Raw genomic sequence first — 17,980 nt, 5'->3', positions numbered from 1 at the left:
AGGTGATTGAAAATGTGTCCCTATTGTTATGAACATTACACTCTTAAGTCATACATTTTTTTTAGCATAGCAAGACTTATTTATGGCCAAAGAAGTATAGGTTTATGGTGTATGCAGCAGAAACAAATACAATTATGAAGAATCAGTAGACATAGTAAATATATGGAACTTTTGTATCAGGAAACAATGCACATGATTTTTATTGTGAAACAAAAACAAAAATTCCATTGAAATATTTCCTTTTATTTTTTTTATGTCTAATTTGCATCCATTTTCTGATTCATTCTTTGTCTTACTGCTTGCTATTGGCAATTGTTGACACATGTTTATAGATATGTACACGCATGTACTACTTTGGTGCTAGTAATATTAATATAAAATATTAATATACAATATTAACTTTAATATTAAAAAGTAACTTTTAGAAGTATCATTAAAATGTATAAAAGGAAATGTTATTTATTAATACATTTACTAATATTAGTAAATAACATTTCCTTTTATACATTTTAAAAACTAACATAATCTAGCCTAATACAAACTTAAATGTGTAATTAATCAATGTTCAGGACTCAGTCCCCACTGGGACCCTAGCATGGAAAATATCAACTTTAATTGATTGGAATCTCAATCTTGGTTAATCTCTTCACATTTCAAATGTACGTTTTCCCAAAGAAAACCAATCCCACTAAAAATATAGGAGTTATGGATTACATACTTCTAGCATGCAATCTAAAGAAAAATAATGTGGCACTAAATTGGCACAAATTGCTTTCAAGGGAATATGTTTACTTTAAATTATTAATATATTATATTTGTGGCTTCAGGGGACATATGGGTGTATTGACTAAGTGGATTTTGTGGCACTAGTGAAAACAGTCATGAGAAAATATAATGAAAGTTAGTTAAAAGTCATCTCATTTACTTGAACAGCTTACCCTATGTTAATATTGACTTATGGAACACTTCTTTTCAAAGCCATAGTATATACGTAAATCAGTTCAGATACTTTACCATGTAAAGTATCATACAGGATAAGGCAAATGTTTTCTAACTCTAGTATGATGTTCATAAAACTGGCTCATGTCTCCATGAAATTTATATTCCCTAAGTTAGCTCAGTGTCTGGATCTGTCTATAGTGCATACTGTATTTGCAACAAACAAAAATGTTTTTAATAAAATATAGTAAACAACTCTACATTTTTCATATTTTCTAAGAGCTTTTTCTGTAACCAGTACAGAATCTGTGCAGAAAAATAAAAACAACCCATGTCTTTTTCTCCTGCGGATTTTACTCCAAATGCCGTTTTACTGGTATGCACGCTGGTATGTTAATCATCTCCTTCACTTTAATTATTGCTTATTAGTCATTACACTGGAATCTAAGAAATCTAAGTCTGAGGATTTATCCCATAGATATTTGTTGCTGTTGTAACAAATGTTGTAAATAATTAATGAGATACTGGAGAATGTGGCTTTGGGTATTGAATACCTCTCCTGCTTCCATGTTATTTAAAAAAATTAGGAGGAGGAAACTTAGTGTTGCTGTTTTGCAGGGCTTCATTCCCCATTGCTAGTTTGCAAAATCTAAGCGTGCTAATTAGTATCTTAAAAAAAAAAAAAAAGCAATAAGATTCCAGCTCTTAATATAAGCCTGTGGGCCTATTACTGTCTATAAGGATGCAATGCCCATCCCCATGCCTCCCAAATACTACTTGGTGATTGGTAGGCCTTTCGTTAAAACAATTCATAACAGCTGCAAACATTTCATGAGGAACTTCTAATTATTATGGGCATTTATTATGTAAATCTAGAGTATTTCAGATATATTTGTGTTTTTTTATGTATTAAGATGTATAAAATTCAGGTCAATTTTAGCTTTTGGATCATTAGCTTCACTTTCACAGAGAATTATATTGAACAAGACTTTATTATAAAAATAATGTTTCAGAAGGGAGTTCTGAATTCAAAGAAAGCTGACTTGTATCAAATCAGCATACGTCAATTTTGTTTAATATAGGCTACCTAATTGCTAGCAGCTATCGAGGATTTACAAACAGGTATATTTCCTATCCATAATTTCATAGCAGACATTATTTAAAACTGTTTTAATTTTTTTTAATGGATTTGCAATAGATGCCAATAAATTCATCATAATACATTGTTTGAATATAGCAAACATGGATTAAACCAGGGATTTTAACATACGATCCATGCTCTGCTTAGAAAGGGCTTTATTTTGTACACTTTTAACAAACTGGTATGCATTAATTGTGGAAGGGAGGGGGAATAAATAAACTGAAAATAGTGAAGTCCATGTTTGCTATTATGTATGCAAATTAGATTTAAAATATATGGCACATTAGAGAATTTCTAAGGTATTGATTCCACTGATGCAGCTTGTTCAGTGTCCAAACTCAGAGAGATGATTTATTGCTCATTTTGGATGCAAACCTAGAATATATTTTAAGAGGGATAGTTTGAATAAGTATTTTCTGTTGTGCTTTATATATTTATTTTATTCATTTTTGTATTAGAATACATAGAAAAAGAAGTCTTAATCTATTATATTAAAGTGACTGGTAACTGAGTATTTGCAAATCTAGATAAACATATGAATCTCTCACTATATGCTCCTGGTTTCAAAAAACCAAAAACATGTTTTCTCTGAAAGATAAATTGCTATGCAGGAATACAGTAAGCCACACTCTGAAAAATATATTGATAATTCTCTTGAAAAAACAGCATTAATGATGGAAATACTGCCTATGAGATATTAGGCATGCTAGGCAGCTTTTATGACAGAAAACTGGAAATCTACTTCAGGTTAAAAGTGAAGCCACCTCATATATTTTCTATTCATGTGAAAGTCCACATTTGGACTTGATCTCACAGTTATCTATACTTTTGATATTGATTATAACTGCTTGGTTCAGGAAAAACTACTATTTTTAGAAAATTGCAGGAAAACACCTAAATGTATCTTGTGGACATTTGGACATTTCCTGAGGGAAAATAAGCTTAAGGGTCATGAGTTCTGATACAGATCTAAAAACAGAGTCACTTTTCCGTTTAGAAGACGATGGAATTGCATGTGAGACTGATTTCTGATTCCTGTCTTTGGTGAAGTTTTGATGAATCATTTATTACTGGAATTAGAACAAGGAAATGAAAGAAAGCAGGCAATACACAATTGTTCTTTCTCAGTCCAGTAAATGAATAGGAATCAAAGCAGGTGTCACAATGCAAGATAAGAGTAGAAATGTGTGGTGCTTAAATTTATGTTGTTATGGAGGGGGCTATATTTGAATGATTTGGCAGAAATCAATCTCCTCTTTTCCTGTACTGTTCAGAAATGCCACAACCCATCTACACTATATGAGCCTTTTCGTTCTTGTGCCTAATCGTAGCATGAACATGCCTAGATGACCTGTTTTTTTCTGCCATATCTTCATTATTTTGCCTTCATCATATTCCCAATCCATATCTGAAATAGCAATTTTTTCATGGGCATAATTTGACATTTCACCAACCATTCCGGGTGAAGGTCACAGTCAGATGATCCTCAGGAAGAAGTAAGCCTTTAGGCTAGTAAGGTACTGTTTTGTTGGGCCATTCTACTTTGAGTATTGGAGAAGCTTGGATCTTTCAAGCTAGATGTGAGAGATTGAGAAAGTGTAGGAAATCTGGACATAAACAAACAACAGATGGCAGAGTTTGTTAGTGGCTTTTCCAATAAGTAGCAGCTCAGTCCTGGTTGCAGGAAATCTAAGACAAATTCTAAGCTTTCAAATGGTCTACCTTAATGAACTCAGTAATAAAACTCAGTAATAGTAAACTACATTTTCCAAGATTTGATAGGTTTCCAATTCTTGCATTAAACATTTTTAAATAAAAATCTCTGTGGTTCTTGCTTCTTTGATGGTGCCCTGATGAAAGGTAACTCGAGATTGGGTTGATTCATATTGTAAGAATGCTGAGTTGATCCTTGGTTCAGAAATCCAGGTCATTTGGAGCAGCTGACCAGTGATTGGGAGGTGTACCTAACGGTAAGAGCGAGCCTCTTTCCAGGGTGTTTCATGATGTGACACTCTCCCACTTATCACTGTTGCTCTACACCATGGGTGTCAAACTCGACCTGTCACATTGATGTCATGATGTATCGCAATGTTTTTTGCCTTTGCAGAGCTGAGGTGGGTGAGGTCTGGTCTGCAGGCTGCCAGTTTAACACCTCTGCTCTAAACACCTTTGAATATAGCAATAGCAATAACAGTAGACTTATATACCGCTTCATAGGGCTTTCAGCCCTCTCTAAGCGGTTTTACAGAGTCAGCATATTGCCCCCAACAACAATCCGGGTCCTCATTTTACCCACCTCGGAAGGATGGAAGGCTGAGTCAACCCTGAGCCGGTGAGATTTGAACCGCTGAACTGCTGATCTAGCAGTCAGCCTGCAGTGCTGCATTTAACCACTGCGCCACCTTGGCTCTGATATGGATTTACTCTCTTTTGGGAGAGAGTTAAATCCCTGATCCACAAATAAGTTTTGATAGCTAGCCTGGACAACTGCTAGTCAAAACTCATCTAGCCCTCATTGAAGAGTGATTGTAGATGGTTTGCCTGCTGGCTGGTAATGCTTGGTGGGAGAGGAGGAAACGCTTTGAAGGAGCACCTTTCCATTGGGTATGGGACTTAATTTCCTCCACAGGTTCTTAAGATTTGGATTAGCAATCCTATCACCAAAATATGCTCAGACAGGACCTCAGAGTGCCCATCACCAATGTTTTTGCCTGCTCCCATTCTTTGGGTCTTGAATAATAGGAAATTATTGAATTAATTAACAGTACTAACTAAGCAGTCCTTGTCTCCCCTACTGATCTGATACTGCTCATCATTTATCCCCCCCCCTTTGCATTTGCAAATCCCAATGTGACACCCTTAAAAACTAGCTGTAAATGAAAGATGCATCAGTTAGGCTGCACAGACTAACATTGGGGGCCACATTTTGAAATATGAGAAATGTCTTCCAGAGACATGATTAGTCACAATATTTTGCCAGAGAAATGACCTTCAACATAAAGGTTGGCAGATAGTTTATGCTACTTAGTTCTTTCCTTTTAAGGGCAGCTTGGCTGAGCATAATGGAAATGCTAAGTTCCAGTTATTTGGATGCCCAAATATATTTCCAGGAAATAAAAATGGTTGTCCACCCAACCTAAATTATGATCCCTAAATCATAATTTAAGAAAACAGCCCAGAGGGAAACATCTAGTGATGCTTGTATGCTCACAGGCAAAACAGAGATTACATCAGTACTTCAAGAAAAAAAGAAGCCTCAATTCTCAACTTTTAAGACATGAAACTGAATTTGTATCTATCTGCCTTATGTTATCCCAACAACTCTGTGAGATGCATTGTGCTGAGAGTGACTGGCCCAGTCACCCAGTCAGCTTTCATGCCTAAAAGGGCTATAACTTAGTCTCCCAGTTTCTGGTCCAGCACCTTAACAGAAACCGGTTTTGTTTCTCAGTACTGGATTCAGTACTTTGTTTCCAAATTGTTTCATATCTATTGTCACATTTAAATGTACCTGCTGGATCTTCAGAAGGAAGAAACCAACAACTACAGTCCACCATGAGTTCCTCAAGAGAGTAATATTAAGATTATATAATTAATAGAAAAGGCTGCTTTCTATCAGAGGAATCCTGGGTCTGTCTCTCACATGCATGCAAATCCACGATATTCTCCCGTTATCAAGATTCCTACAAAGAAGTCAGTGATTTTTTAAAAAATCACTGGAGTAGTTGTACTGAGCTGGGCCTGCCTCTGAATGCTAATCTGGTCACAGACTTCTGTAGCTTTGTTTTTAAATAAAAAATAAAGTGAATACATTTTCATCCTTAAACATGAAATCATCTAATAAGAAACATTTGAGATTTCTGCCAATCTTGCTTCCTACTCTTTCATACCGTTTTGGTTTTCTTTTTTCCTCCCACATATTAAAAACAGAAATGGCATTTTATTAGAGAGAGAGAGAGAAAAGGAGCCGAGGTGGCGCAGTGGTTAAATGCAGCACTGCAGGCTACTTCAGCTGACTGAAGTAGCAGTTCTGCAGTTCGGCTGTTCAAATCTCACCAGCTCAGGGTTGACTCAGCCTTCCATCCTTCCGAAGTGGGTAAAAAGAGGACCCGGATTGTTGTTGGGGGCAATATGCTGACTCTGTAAACCGCTTAGAGAGGGCTGGAAGCCCTATGAAGCGGTATATAAGTCTAACTGCTATTGCTATTGCTAAAAGGCAGTAACCACTGAGAGTTTTTGTCAGGGTTTTTAATGTATTTATTTTCAACATTCTTCTTGTTGAGTTAGTTTATACAGTAGTGTGAAGAATCATGTAATGATGATTATGTGCCATCAATGGTGTTGACTCTTAGCAACCAGGCAGATTTTCTCCATGTTTTGTCCCTAATCTGGTTGATCAGGTCTTCCAATGTTGCATTCATTTGCCAGTGTAATTAAGTCCATCCAACTTGCTACAGTAGTGGTTGTCCTGTTCTCTTTCTTTCTACCTTTCTTAGCATTAGAGTCTTTTCTGAGGAACTAGGTACTCCCCTAATGTGTCCAAAGTAGGATAATCTGACCCTGGTTATTTGTGCCTCAAGTGAGTGATTTGTTTGACTGATCCATTTGTTGGTGGTCTTGGCTATCTAAGGTTTCAGAAGACTTCAATGTTATTTCTGTCCTACTTTTGTAAGATGGAATCCATTAAGGCCCAACATTCATTTTCATAGTATGTCACAGGGAATATCATGGTTTACCCTATTTTGATCTTTATAGGTATAGACACATCATAGTATCTGAAACTATTTTCCAAGGCCTTCAAGACTGCTTTACTAAATTTAGTCTGCAACATATTTCTTGACTGCTTCTTCCTTTATTGTTGATAATTGATCCTAAAAGCCGAAAGCTATCTACCATTTTGATATCTTCATTGACAATTTTAAGGCTTGTTATTTTACCTGTTGCCATATATATGAGGACAATGAAATGTTTTTGCTACAATTATTCCCAACTATACAAAGCAACACCATTTCTGGGTTATCTTCCGAGTGAAAGTCTCAAATCCTAACCCATGTCAATTCATTGAGGCCTAAGTGACTGATGGACCCACTGGGTTTCCAAAGGAATTTGGATATTGTTCCTGAACTTTTGCTATACAGCCCCTACTGAGGCCATGGCAACTGCATAAGGAGGCGACAGAGACCTTGGAAATATTGTGCCTCTGCAATCTGTTTTGGTCTATCTCCCGACATTCCCTGTGGTTTACAGAGGATCAATCACCAGTTGCAGCTGCTATTAAGCCTACCTCGTAGCAGTGAGAATGACATCAAACAGCCCTGTTTAGGGGTGCCCAATCTTTTCTGGATAAAGGGACTTTGAAATTCATCTTCAGGGTCATGCTGAGAAATTTGCAGTACACCTGGCAAATAAAATGGCTTGGATCTGTTCTCAGTTGGAGGTCAAGCATGTAATTACTTTGGAGATTCCTGGGGAAGAGATAACACTGAACAGCTTGATCTGGTTGGATCAAAGAAAGTAGACAGGGTCCTCCGGACTATAACCATGTTAAAATATGATTTAGATTCATGCCCCTCCTGGATGGCCAAGACCAGTGTTTCTCAACCTTGGCTACTTGAAGATGTCCGGACTTCAACTCCCAGAATTCGCTGGCTGGGGAATTCTGGGAGTTGAAGTCCGGACATCTTCAAGTTGCCAAGGTTGAGAAACACTGGTCAAGACAACCTGGGAGGTGACCTGGATAGGTCTTAGTGAAGGTTAATTCATCTTTGAGATGGAATATTTCCAGCATCATTTAAAGAAGTCCCGGTGCACCCTCCTCTCAAGCCATTGCTAGACCTTTCCATTCAGTCTCCTACCTCCCCATTTCAACCACCAAGATGGTTGGAAAGGTGCTTGGGAAAGGTGCTTGCACTGCAGCTTCATAAGATCCTTGTTAAAGTGGTTTATTTTGTCAGGTTCAAGGCCCAATAAGGGACAGAAAGAGCATCAGTCATGCTTTTGGATATTAAGTCTGGTGGCCCCTGCCAATTGGGAAACAGAATACAGAACAAATATAAGTATCTCAGCACATTTTATTTATTGTCAGGAAGGAGATTCCAATCATGTTGCCTCCTCATTTTGTAGCCATGCTCAGCCACAGAGCAAATTGCACTAGAAATGCGATTTTTACAACTACTTTTCTGTGATATAAAATTGACTGCTCACAAGAACTGTACTTAACCACAAACTGTTTTTGTCTGTCCAGACTGAAACAGGTATTACTAATATTTTGTTAGTCACTTACCTGTCAGATTCAGTTAATCACTCCACAAATCCAGGCAGCACAACAAGCGTTAATTTAGACACAGGAGCAAAGGAATAGAAGTAAATTATTATCCTGTTTGTCTAGACAGGAGTGTGCAATTTCCTTCAATTTGAGGGACACACCAGGTTTTGCATGGCCTGGCAAGGGCTACATTCTAAAAGTGACTCTGGAAGGAATGGAAGAGGGGGGAAAACTGGTACTTTACACATCTTTAAAGGCTGAATGCAACATGCTTGCTTCTTATCCACCACCGCCCAAACTCACTAAATGCAATAATATACTGTAGCCAAAAATCTCTGGTTTCCCACAATGTGAGGGTTTTTAGGAATAGCAAGAGTGGTTGGTGAGCTGCATAGACCACAACCAATCCCATTTTTTTTCCATTCCAGGCTTGGGATCATTCTTTGTTAGACACAAATTCTCAGCAGTGGCAAAAATAAAGGAATTCCTGGTCTCAATTTGGGTAGTTCAGGTGACTACCTATAATAGCTACCAATTTCTTTGCCCAAAAACCAATTCAACATTTACTTTTTTAGAAACCAAAGTTCTTCAGTTAGGTTATGTCCCATTAGGATATACTGGCAGTGTTTGCCATACTTAAATGTAGTAACTTTTAAGACGTGATTCAAACAATTCACTAAGCTATTATGAAAAGATTTGGGGATTGTGGTTAGAGGTCATTTTTGACAGTTTCAAATGTAGAAAAAATACCTGATAAAATATTGGGGGGGAAATAAACTGTTCTGAGATTTTCAACATATTTCTTATTACTATAATTGTTTTCATATATTGTGTTGAGTCAAAATGTCTTTACCTGGCTTTTATTTAACGTATGAACCCAACCAAATGCAATTTCAATAAAAACATGATTTAAGCAAGTCATTGCTTACAATCAGGAAATGTAGACTAAGAGTTTTAAAATATTAGGTTGGGCAGACATACCCGCACGGAAATGTCTGTCTCAAACCCAAACAGACGGCTAGAATATTTTTAGTAAGTATAAGGAGTCCATACAGTAACAGTTCTATTATTTCTTTTCCAGGATAATGGTGACTAAGTTGGGTGGGAGATGAGTGGGAAGTGGTTTCACTGACTCAGCAAACAACTGCTTTAATGAAATCAGCTGCTTGTGACAAGTATCAAAAGATAAGTAACGTTGGGAAAATAATGTTGGAAAGAAAACCCGGCAAGAAAAAACAATAAAGTAAACTTTTCTGGGAGAGGTGAAGAAAACTAATCTGTCAGTACTTAAAATATTTTCAAATCTAGCAGGGTGCTGAACAAATTGTACGAATAAGCAGCTGCTTGACAAAGAACTACAGTAGTTCAAACTGAAAGTAAATTCCCCAAAACACAGCCTTCTCACAAAGTCTGATGCAGATTTAAACAGGTGCAAGACCATCACAACACTATTGGCCAGAGACTTTTCTTTGGGGCTTAATGGAAACAAATAAAAGGAAACATCTTATGGAACTTTCCTTTTATGTATGATAATAGAAGTGAAACTTTTATATGCACAAAGGCTGAAGGATCTACAAATACCTACAATGGAAGAATGGATAATGAAGTTGATGGAATTGGCGTAGATGGTGAAATTGACAGTTTTAATAAGGAAAAGACCTTGAATAATTTTGTTTCTCCTGGGAAACCATTTTTGGATTTGATTTAGGAGTATATGAGACTATAGAAATAATATAGACAAATGTTAACCTTAGGATAAGAGTCAGATGTATTTTTATTCATATCTACCTAAGGAAGTCAAGAGTCATTTTCCTTTTTTCTTTTTGCATCTCTATTTTCTTTTTTTCTTTCAGAAACATTTTCTTTCTTGTCAGTTTATATTTTAACCTTCTGTTTTTGAAGATCAAAAAAGTTTAAAAGATCACTGTGGCACAGCTCTCAACTCACGTTTATTCAAGTTTATAAATATTTTATTTTTTTCATTCTGTTGCAAGCAATGTAATTCCTCCTTTTCTAGATTTACTGTCACCTGGGACTTTTCCTGAAGCTATTGAACATGCTACAGTGTGCAAACATATAACCTGATTTCCTTAAATAAAAGGACTCCTAGTATTTAATGCTTCAGAGATTGCCTAGCGTTGAATCTGCTGCAAGGATGACAGCATTTGCTTTTTACTCAAATTCCTAATATATCACCACAAGAGTTGCAAAACTTTTTTTCAACTGCCATCGCTCTGCACAGGAAAACCTACTCTTAATTTTAGGATTTTCTAAATACATAACATTTTCTTATACATATTAACACAAGCAATATACATAGACATCTCATTTAAAAGTCTAGGTATTTAGTCTCCTTCTTCCTCCTATTTTCAACACAATAATCCTGTGGGATGAATTGGGCTGAGAAAAAGTGACTCGCCCAAGGTCACTCAGCTGGCTTTCATGCCAGGCATAGGGCTACCTAGCCATTGTTAGTACATACCTAGCAAAGGAAGCCTACCACTCCTCTCAGTAACTGGTGTCTAACAATAAATTGCATTGATTGCTAAGCCTATTTCTTCTAGAATTCAATAACCTGCTTTCCTGTAATTCAATTTAATTATTCCTTGTTCTGAACTCTGGAATGAGAGACAAAAAAAATATGATATTTTTTCTCTCTGATAACTTCTAAATGATTTGAAGAATGCTGTCATATGTCCCTAACCCCCAGTCCATGGCATACATTAAAGTATAGTGCACAATACTTCAGATGGAGTGTATCCCAAGGAGGATAAAGAGATTTGGGGAAAAATACTTCTGTTGATGCAGCATAAAATTGCATCTTCCTTTTGTTTTTTGCAAGGCCATCGCACTGCTGATTTATATTCAGTTTGATGTTGTTTGAAAACTCAGTTGAGTGTCCATCACTCAAGTGCTGAAAAGCACCTATAATTTCATTTGTTATGCTATCCTCTTGTTCCAGAGGAGCTCAAGAGCATCTTCCCTTCCCTTTATCTTTATCTCTGTCCTATGAGCCACTGATAGTTGTCATTGTGCTAAAGCAGTTTGTTTAACTATAGATAATCCAATCAAACCACTTATAATTAGCATGATGTGTGAACTAGCCAATGACTAGCTCAAGGTAAGGTTTATAGAGCTAAATAATGATTTGCAATCAGAGCTTCATACTCCGAACCAGTATTGGTTCGTGTGATTGGCTCATGTCAGTAGGTGATGATAGGGGGGAAAAAAGACTTGCCGGTTTTATCCAAAGTTGCAGTGTGTCGAAATAGGCAATATTGAAAGGAATGACTGGTCTGCGCTATAGCAATTTCCTGTGTTGCGTGAGAAGTACCCTATTTCCCCAAATATAAGACCTTCCCCAGATAATAAACCCAATTGAGCTTTTGAGCACAACCTAAAATAAGCCCTGTCCTAAAATATTTAAACACATGCAGCCAGTCCACAATTCCTATGGGGGAAGGGGGGAACATGCCCCACTTGCGCCTGCCATCTATGTGGAACGGCTTCTTGGAGACCGTTCCCACAAACTCTAGCTACCGCACCCCTTCTCTTAGTGGCCGCCACAAAAAGAGGAGCAGGCCCAGCAAGAGTGTGCCAGAAACAGAACTTCCGGCCCTCTCTGGACCAGCTGAGCCGCAGGCCAAGGTTAAGGGGCCTCCTACACCTCAAAAATAAGACCTCCCCAAAAATAAGGCCAAGCGTTTATTTCAGGGGTCAAAAGAAAATAAGACCCTGTCTTATTTTCAGGAAAACACGGTACATTCCACTGAGCATTGAATTTATTTAGGTGAGTTCTCAGGAAAGTATGATTAAAACAATCCCTATGTTCTCACTTATCTCAAAGAAAGGAAGCATATGTGGGGTAGTTGCGTGGCCTTGGATTGTAGATAATAGGATGGCCTTTTTGATCCTAGGTACATATCACATTTCCTAGCAAACTGCAAAAGAGTGCCTTGCTAATAATTGTATTTTCAGTTTCAACTTTGACTTAAGCAAATATAAAAACAACCTTCACCAAGCTACAAGAATAATTTGCTATGGAAAATTATGCACAACAGGGAGCTCATCAGAACAAAACTAATTACAAAAAAAAAGGTCTAAACACCTTGAAAAAGCACCTTTGGAGACTCCATAGAGGCTAAGCAACTTTCTTCTTTAAAAATGATACCATTTTTGGCCCCACTTACTGGCCTCTTTAAATATTTAAGCCACCAATGAAGAGTCGTCCGTTTTATCACTCACACTTTCACGTAGACGTTTTTTTTGGGGGGGGGGGTGAGGGGGGAAATCACAGCCCTGAATAATTTATCGAAGACCTCGATTAAACCCGACTTGTCGCGTCACGAAAAGGAACTCACCAAAGTAGGAAGGCAGAGGTGACCTTTATATTTCCTGGAGGATTTTGCAATTCGCCTCCCCGCGTATGCCTTGGCACACGTCGAGGTCGCATGGAAAGGGCAGGGTTGGAGAAATCAGCAAACCCCAGGAGAGACTCATCGTCCCCAAGGCACTTCGAAGGACGATGAGACATCCACGAACTCCCCCCCCCGCCCCGTCGGTGGGCGGGCTGAAGATCGAGCGCGTAGCGTTTATCTCCCCCCCCCCACACACACACGCATCTCCCCATTCCGACCATCCTGGGACTCCACAGCCCAGTCAATTCGCCATCTCCGCTTTCCCATACGGGCAGCCGCCTGGTTGCTCCGCGCATGCCTAGTTCGCGCTCAGAAGCCTGCTCTTCCCCAATTCCCAAGTCCTGCAAGGCTCCGTTCGCACGCACACATATACACACACCCCGAATTATTATAAGTGTATCCTATTAATATAGCATTGTTTAAAAGCGCGCAGCTCTCGGCCCAGCCATCCTGGAGACTTCCTCCAGCCTCCTAACACCCGCATACAAGCACTTCAGGGTGACCCCAGCCGGCTCTCCCCCTCCCTCTCCCTCCAGCCCTCTGGCACCAGCGCTCGCCCGTCCCCTTTCAGCGGCCACAGAGCCCGCGACGCGACGCCTTTCGTTCCTTCGCTTTCTTTTCGCCCTCCTCCTTCTCTTTTTGGGAAAAAAAAAAAAAACACGAAGGGGGCGGATCGACCGCGTTTCAGGGCTGGCGACGGCGGCGGTTGCTGCTGATTTCTCCGCCCACGTCCTCCTACCCGTCCAGGGGAAGAAAAAAAACAACAGGGAAGAAAACAAAAAAGGAAGTGCTTGAGGCCGGCTGACGAGCTGGGCTGGGAGTATTTTGCAGTCCGTCAGAGAGGACGTCGGTTGGCTTGGTGGTTTTTGTTTTCCCTTCCCTCCGCCGGCTCTGCTCGGCGTTGCCACGGCCGCTTTCTCCTCCGCTGCTGGGCATCGGATAGACAGAGGGGGAGGCGGCGGCGGGCAATCAGAAATCCGGGAAGATCCGCCCCTCTCTCACACATACTCTCTCTCTCTCTCTCTTACACACACACACACACACACACCCTCCCAGGGGCATCAGCTGGGCATTCCTGGGCTCACCATGGTCGCGCTCTATCTGCTCTTCTTCGCCGGTCGCCTGGTAGCGCCGGGGTGCGCCTTCAACCTGGACGCGGAGAGCCCGACTGTATACTCGGGCTCCGACGGCAGTTACTTCGGCTTCGCGGTGGATTTCTTCGCCCCCGACCGTTCCTCGTAAGTCTCTTCTCTTGCCAGGCGCGTCTCTTGCAAAGCGCCGCTGCAAACGCTAAAAAATAAAATAAAATAAAAAATCTCCGCCGCTTCCCATATAATTTTTAGTCTATTATATAGAGAGCTAGGAAACTTTTGGGTGAAATCCCAAGAAAGTTCTTTAAGGGAACTGAACTGGATCAGCTTCGGTCCCTCTTTTGAGCGCTTGGATAGGATCTACCTTTGAAAGGAATTGCCGGGCGATTTAGATTAGCAAGGGTCGAAAAGGAAAATCAGATGTAGATTATTATTATTATTATTTACCATTTGCTATTACGACTCCCAATGGACCCAAAATTTGTGTCGTTGGGTGAGAAATTGTTTAAAGTGGATTTGCTACATTTTGCTAATGGTGCAGTTCTTACATTAATTGCACTGTCGTTAAGTGAATCGGCTTTCCAGTGGACTTTCCTTTGCAGAAGGGCGCAAAAGAGGATCACATGACTCTGGGAACACTGCAAAGGTCATAAACGTGAGTCAGCTGTCAAGCATCCGAATGTAAATCATATGACCATGAGGATGCTGCGACGGTCATAAGTGTGAAAAATGGTCATGACTCACTTTTTTTCCAGTGCTGTTGTAACTTTAAATGGTCACTAAATGAACTGTTGTAAGTCGAGGACTACCTCCATTCTCCTGAGACCAAGCACCCTCCTTGTCAAACCAGATTAACCTCTGTTTCATTAAGATCTTTTGCCTACATTTTGAACTGAACATATTTCAGCCTTGAGGATAAGCACTGCTCTGTTTGAAAGGGAAGGTAAAGTACTGTAATCCCACCGATTTCAATGGAGTTTGCTCCCAGGTAAATGGTATGGGAATGCAGGCTTCCCTTCCCCTTATGGAGAAGCAGAAATAAGAGGATTTGATAAAATCCAAATGCACTTTGTAGATTGAAGTCTTCTTATCCAGTCCGTAGAACAAATAGTCTTTGTAGTTGGGAAAGATAGCTGTGCTTAGGTGAAGAGTGATTAGATGCTGTAAAACACGTAGAAGATGTGGCTAATGTTTTGCTCTACCGACTTAAGGACTTACATTCAAAAGCACTTTTTATTCATAATAATTTGTATACAATTTTACTGTATGCTCCGAGATGTGACAACAAATCCTAAAGTACCAGATGCTTAGTTTTGAAAAAGAAAACAACACTGTGCATATCTGAGGCTAGGACAGTATTGTAATTACTGTACATTGAATGATTCACTGGTTTGATGAAATAATAATACATTTTGTGCTTCATTGTAAAGGGGGGGGGGGAGCAATAAGCTCCCAAACAAGGAAAAATAAAAAAGGCCGTTGAAAATAAAAATAATGCTCCATGAATAGAACTGTTTCTCAGCAATGCTTCTTTGAATATTTGAACCTTTGACAGGAATCATGTGTAAACATATAAAAAACCTCTTTCAGTTTATAAAGCTGGTGCCTCACTGAACATTGTTTTCACTCAAAGCACTCTCAATCCAGTAAATTCTAATTTATTTGACAGTGCTTCATTTTGATTATGGTGGCAAAAAGTTCAAAGTAATGGAAAAGTGGGGAAGATGATGCCCCAGGAAAAATTGAGATATTTTCCTTAGGCTTCTGTTTCCATAATTACTGATAACTTCTTATGCCCCTTGGAGTATTTTTTTTTTATTAGAATAGAATTTCTTACTAGTTCAGTGTTTGAAGTGAAGATTTTAACTATGAGTACCGGTAATATTTTGAGTGTAATTATGTTTCTGTGTGCAATGACTATATTTGCTGATATGGTCATACAATACGATTTGCTGTCCAATATCCTCCCCCATAAATATCCTAGAGTAACTTTTAGCCTAAAGCTGCATTTCTAAGAGTTTTTCCTGGCTGTTGAGTCCAAGTACAGTATTTGAGTCAGAAAACAAACAAACAGCAGAAACAGCCCAACAATGATTGTTTCCATTGCTGAGTCCTATCCTGCCTGTGCTTTAACTCATGCAGTCACCTGACTTCTCTCCATGGCAATAAATGACAAAGCCAGGGGTGGGTTCCTGCCAGTTCTAACCTCTTCTATGGAAGAGGTTCCACAAATCTACAGTGCCATTTAGAACCGGTTCCAGCTCCCTCCCTCCGCCCATACGCATATCATCAAGATGAAGAGCGAGAGGAGGAATTCTGGGAGTTGAAGTCCACAAGTCTTAAAGCTGTCAAGTTTGAACACTCCTGGGAGGTTTTTTTTCTAAAGGGTTATGGATGCAAGGGTCTTGTAACTTGACAGCTTTAAGACTTGCGTGCTTCAATGCCACAGTTCCTGAGCCAACATTTTGGTTGCTAAGCAAGAGCGTTGTTAAGTGAGTTTCACCACAGTTTACAAGTTGGCCACGCCCACCCAGTCACATGGCCGGCAAGCCACTCCAACAAAGCAGGCCACATTTACAGAAGATGTTCTAAAAAAATTTGAAACCCACCACTGGACAAAGCTTATACCTTAAGCTTCCCCAGGACTTTGACAGAATAACAAGAAGCTACTATTTATCCAGCTAAAGACCTTACTCATGGGTTGGGAATGGGATGTAGAGATATATCAGAAAAAAAATATGTTACCTGTCATGTTTGTGCCATTACTAGATGGAAGTGGGGAAAAGTCTTAAGTGCAATATTATATTTAAATCCTACTGATCCTAGGGGAATTTATCTTTGTTTTATATATTTTCAGAAAATACTGTTGGAACATTAAAAAGAAAAACACTGAGATACATGAACCATGAATCCAATCCCTATCTATGGAGACTCTTAATCATACAAAGCCATGGATGTCCCAAGCTTGCTTTTTCCCCAGAAGGCAACTGGACTTACTTAGGATTTCCTTTGATAGATTAAAATCAACATTTTATCATCTCTCGATAACTAGGCCTCTGTTCAAACATACATTGATATCAGAAATAAGTGCTAGGTTCTCACATAATAAGCTGTGATTCACAGAATCAAGCAAAATTAGTCTGGCTCATCGAGTACTTAGCCATAAACAGTTGGTTGATAAACCAAAATGGCTAGGTTCAGACAATCCAGTGAACTACTATGTAGCTGGTTTTTTATTAAGTGTTGAATGTATGTTTTACCGACAAAAAAATAAAGGGAGACTAGTATAGATCTTTTTCAAGCTATTTAGCTCTCATCAATTAGCCATACCCTTCTGGGATTCGAACCCTGGCTCCTTACATATTAGGTAGATGTGTTAACCTCTAGGCCACAGGCTCTCCTCCCTTTGTCACTTATACCAGGGGAAAGATTAATTGTTTTTTGGGTCAGGGCAACTTGGTCAACCCAGTTATGGTATGGAGCATTCTGCTTCCATTTTATTTTTATCTTTTTATTTAGTATTATATCTTTATTCAGGCAGCATACCAGAAGCAGTAATAAATGAATTAGGGAACTAAGCTGAGTCCACTGAAAACCTTTCCCAGGTTGTTTTAAGTTAGGCTATCACCACTTTAGGATACTATCGTATTGCCAGTCTTTAATGTTCATCTCTTAAAGGAACTGAGCCAAAATATTCTGCTCCCTAAGATATAGGAAAGCACGGTCCCCATTTACATAATCTAAAAGATCTAGAAGGTGAATCTTTGGTGCTAACAAAAAAATACACCCTCCCCCCTTTATATCTGGATAAATGGTAAGAGCCCTGGGAGAGAAATACTAGCTAGCTACCATTTCTGTGTTAATCTTACTGAGCCTAATGATGTGGTGACTCTTGTCACAGATCCAGTTGGCTTATTTATGTAAAGTGGTGTCAAAGGAAGGGATCGGCTTTTTCCTCCAGAAGCAGAAAATGTCTGCCCCCTGCTCTTGTTCCTGGTGGTAGAAATATAATTACAAATGAAGTAATTAACCAGTGCCTTCACTGGTAGTTCAGACGTGCTCTGAGATGTGCTGTCTAATCGCTTTCATTGGTCATGTTCGAATGCCTTTGCTTCTTTCCCAAGTC

General features: G+C 39.2%; 1 protein-coding gene across 1 annotated transcript in view; it reads left to right on the top strand.

Moving 5' to 3' along the window:
• Positions 1 to 13,566: 13,566 nt before the first annotated feature.
• ITGAV (integrin subunit alpha V) overlaps positions 13,567 to 17,980 on the top strand; it is a 76,159-nt gene continuing 71,745 nt past the window's right edge. The window contains exon 1 of the mRNA XM_087708090.1: positions 13,567 to 14,001. Coding sequence (XP_087564216.1) covers positions 13,850 to 14,001 — 152 coding nt within the window. The 5' untranslated portion in view covers positions 13,567 to 13,849. The remainder of the gene's footprint in view (positions 14,002 to 17,980) is intronic.

The sequence above is a fragment of the Thamnophis sirtalis genome, unplaced genomic scaffold, assembly GCF_051295495.1.
Source record: "Thamnophis sirtalis isolate CommonGarterSnake01/CBP01778 unplaced genomic scaffold, rThaSir2_p1.2 scaffold_1, whole genome shotgun sequence".
NCBI classification, from domain to species: Eukaryota; Metazoa; Chordata; class Lepidosauria; order Squamata; family Natricidae; genus Thamnophis; species Thamnophis sirtalis.
This window is presented reverse-complemented; position numbering and strand designations above follow the sequence as displayed.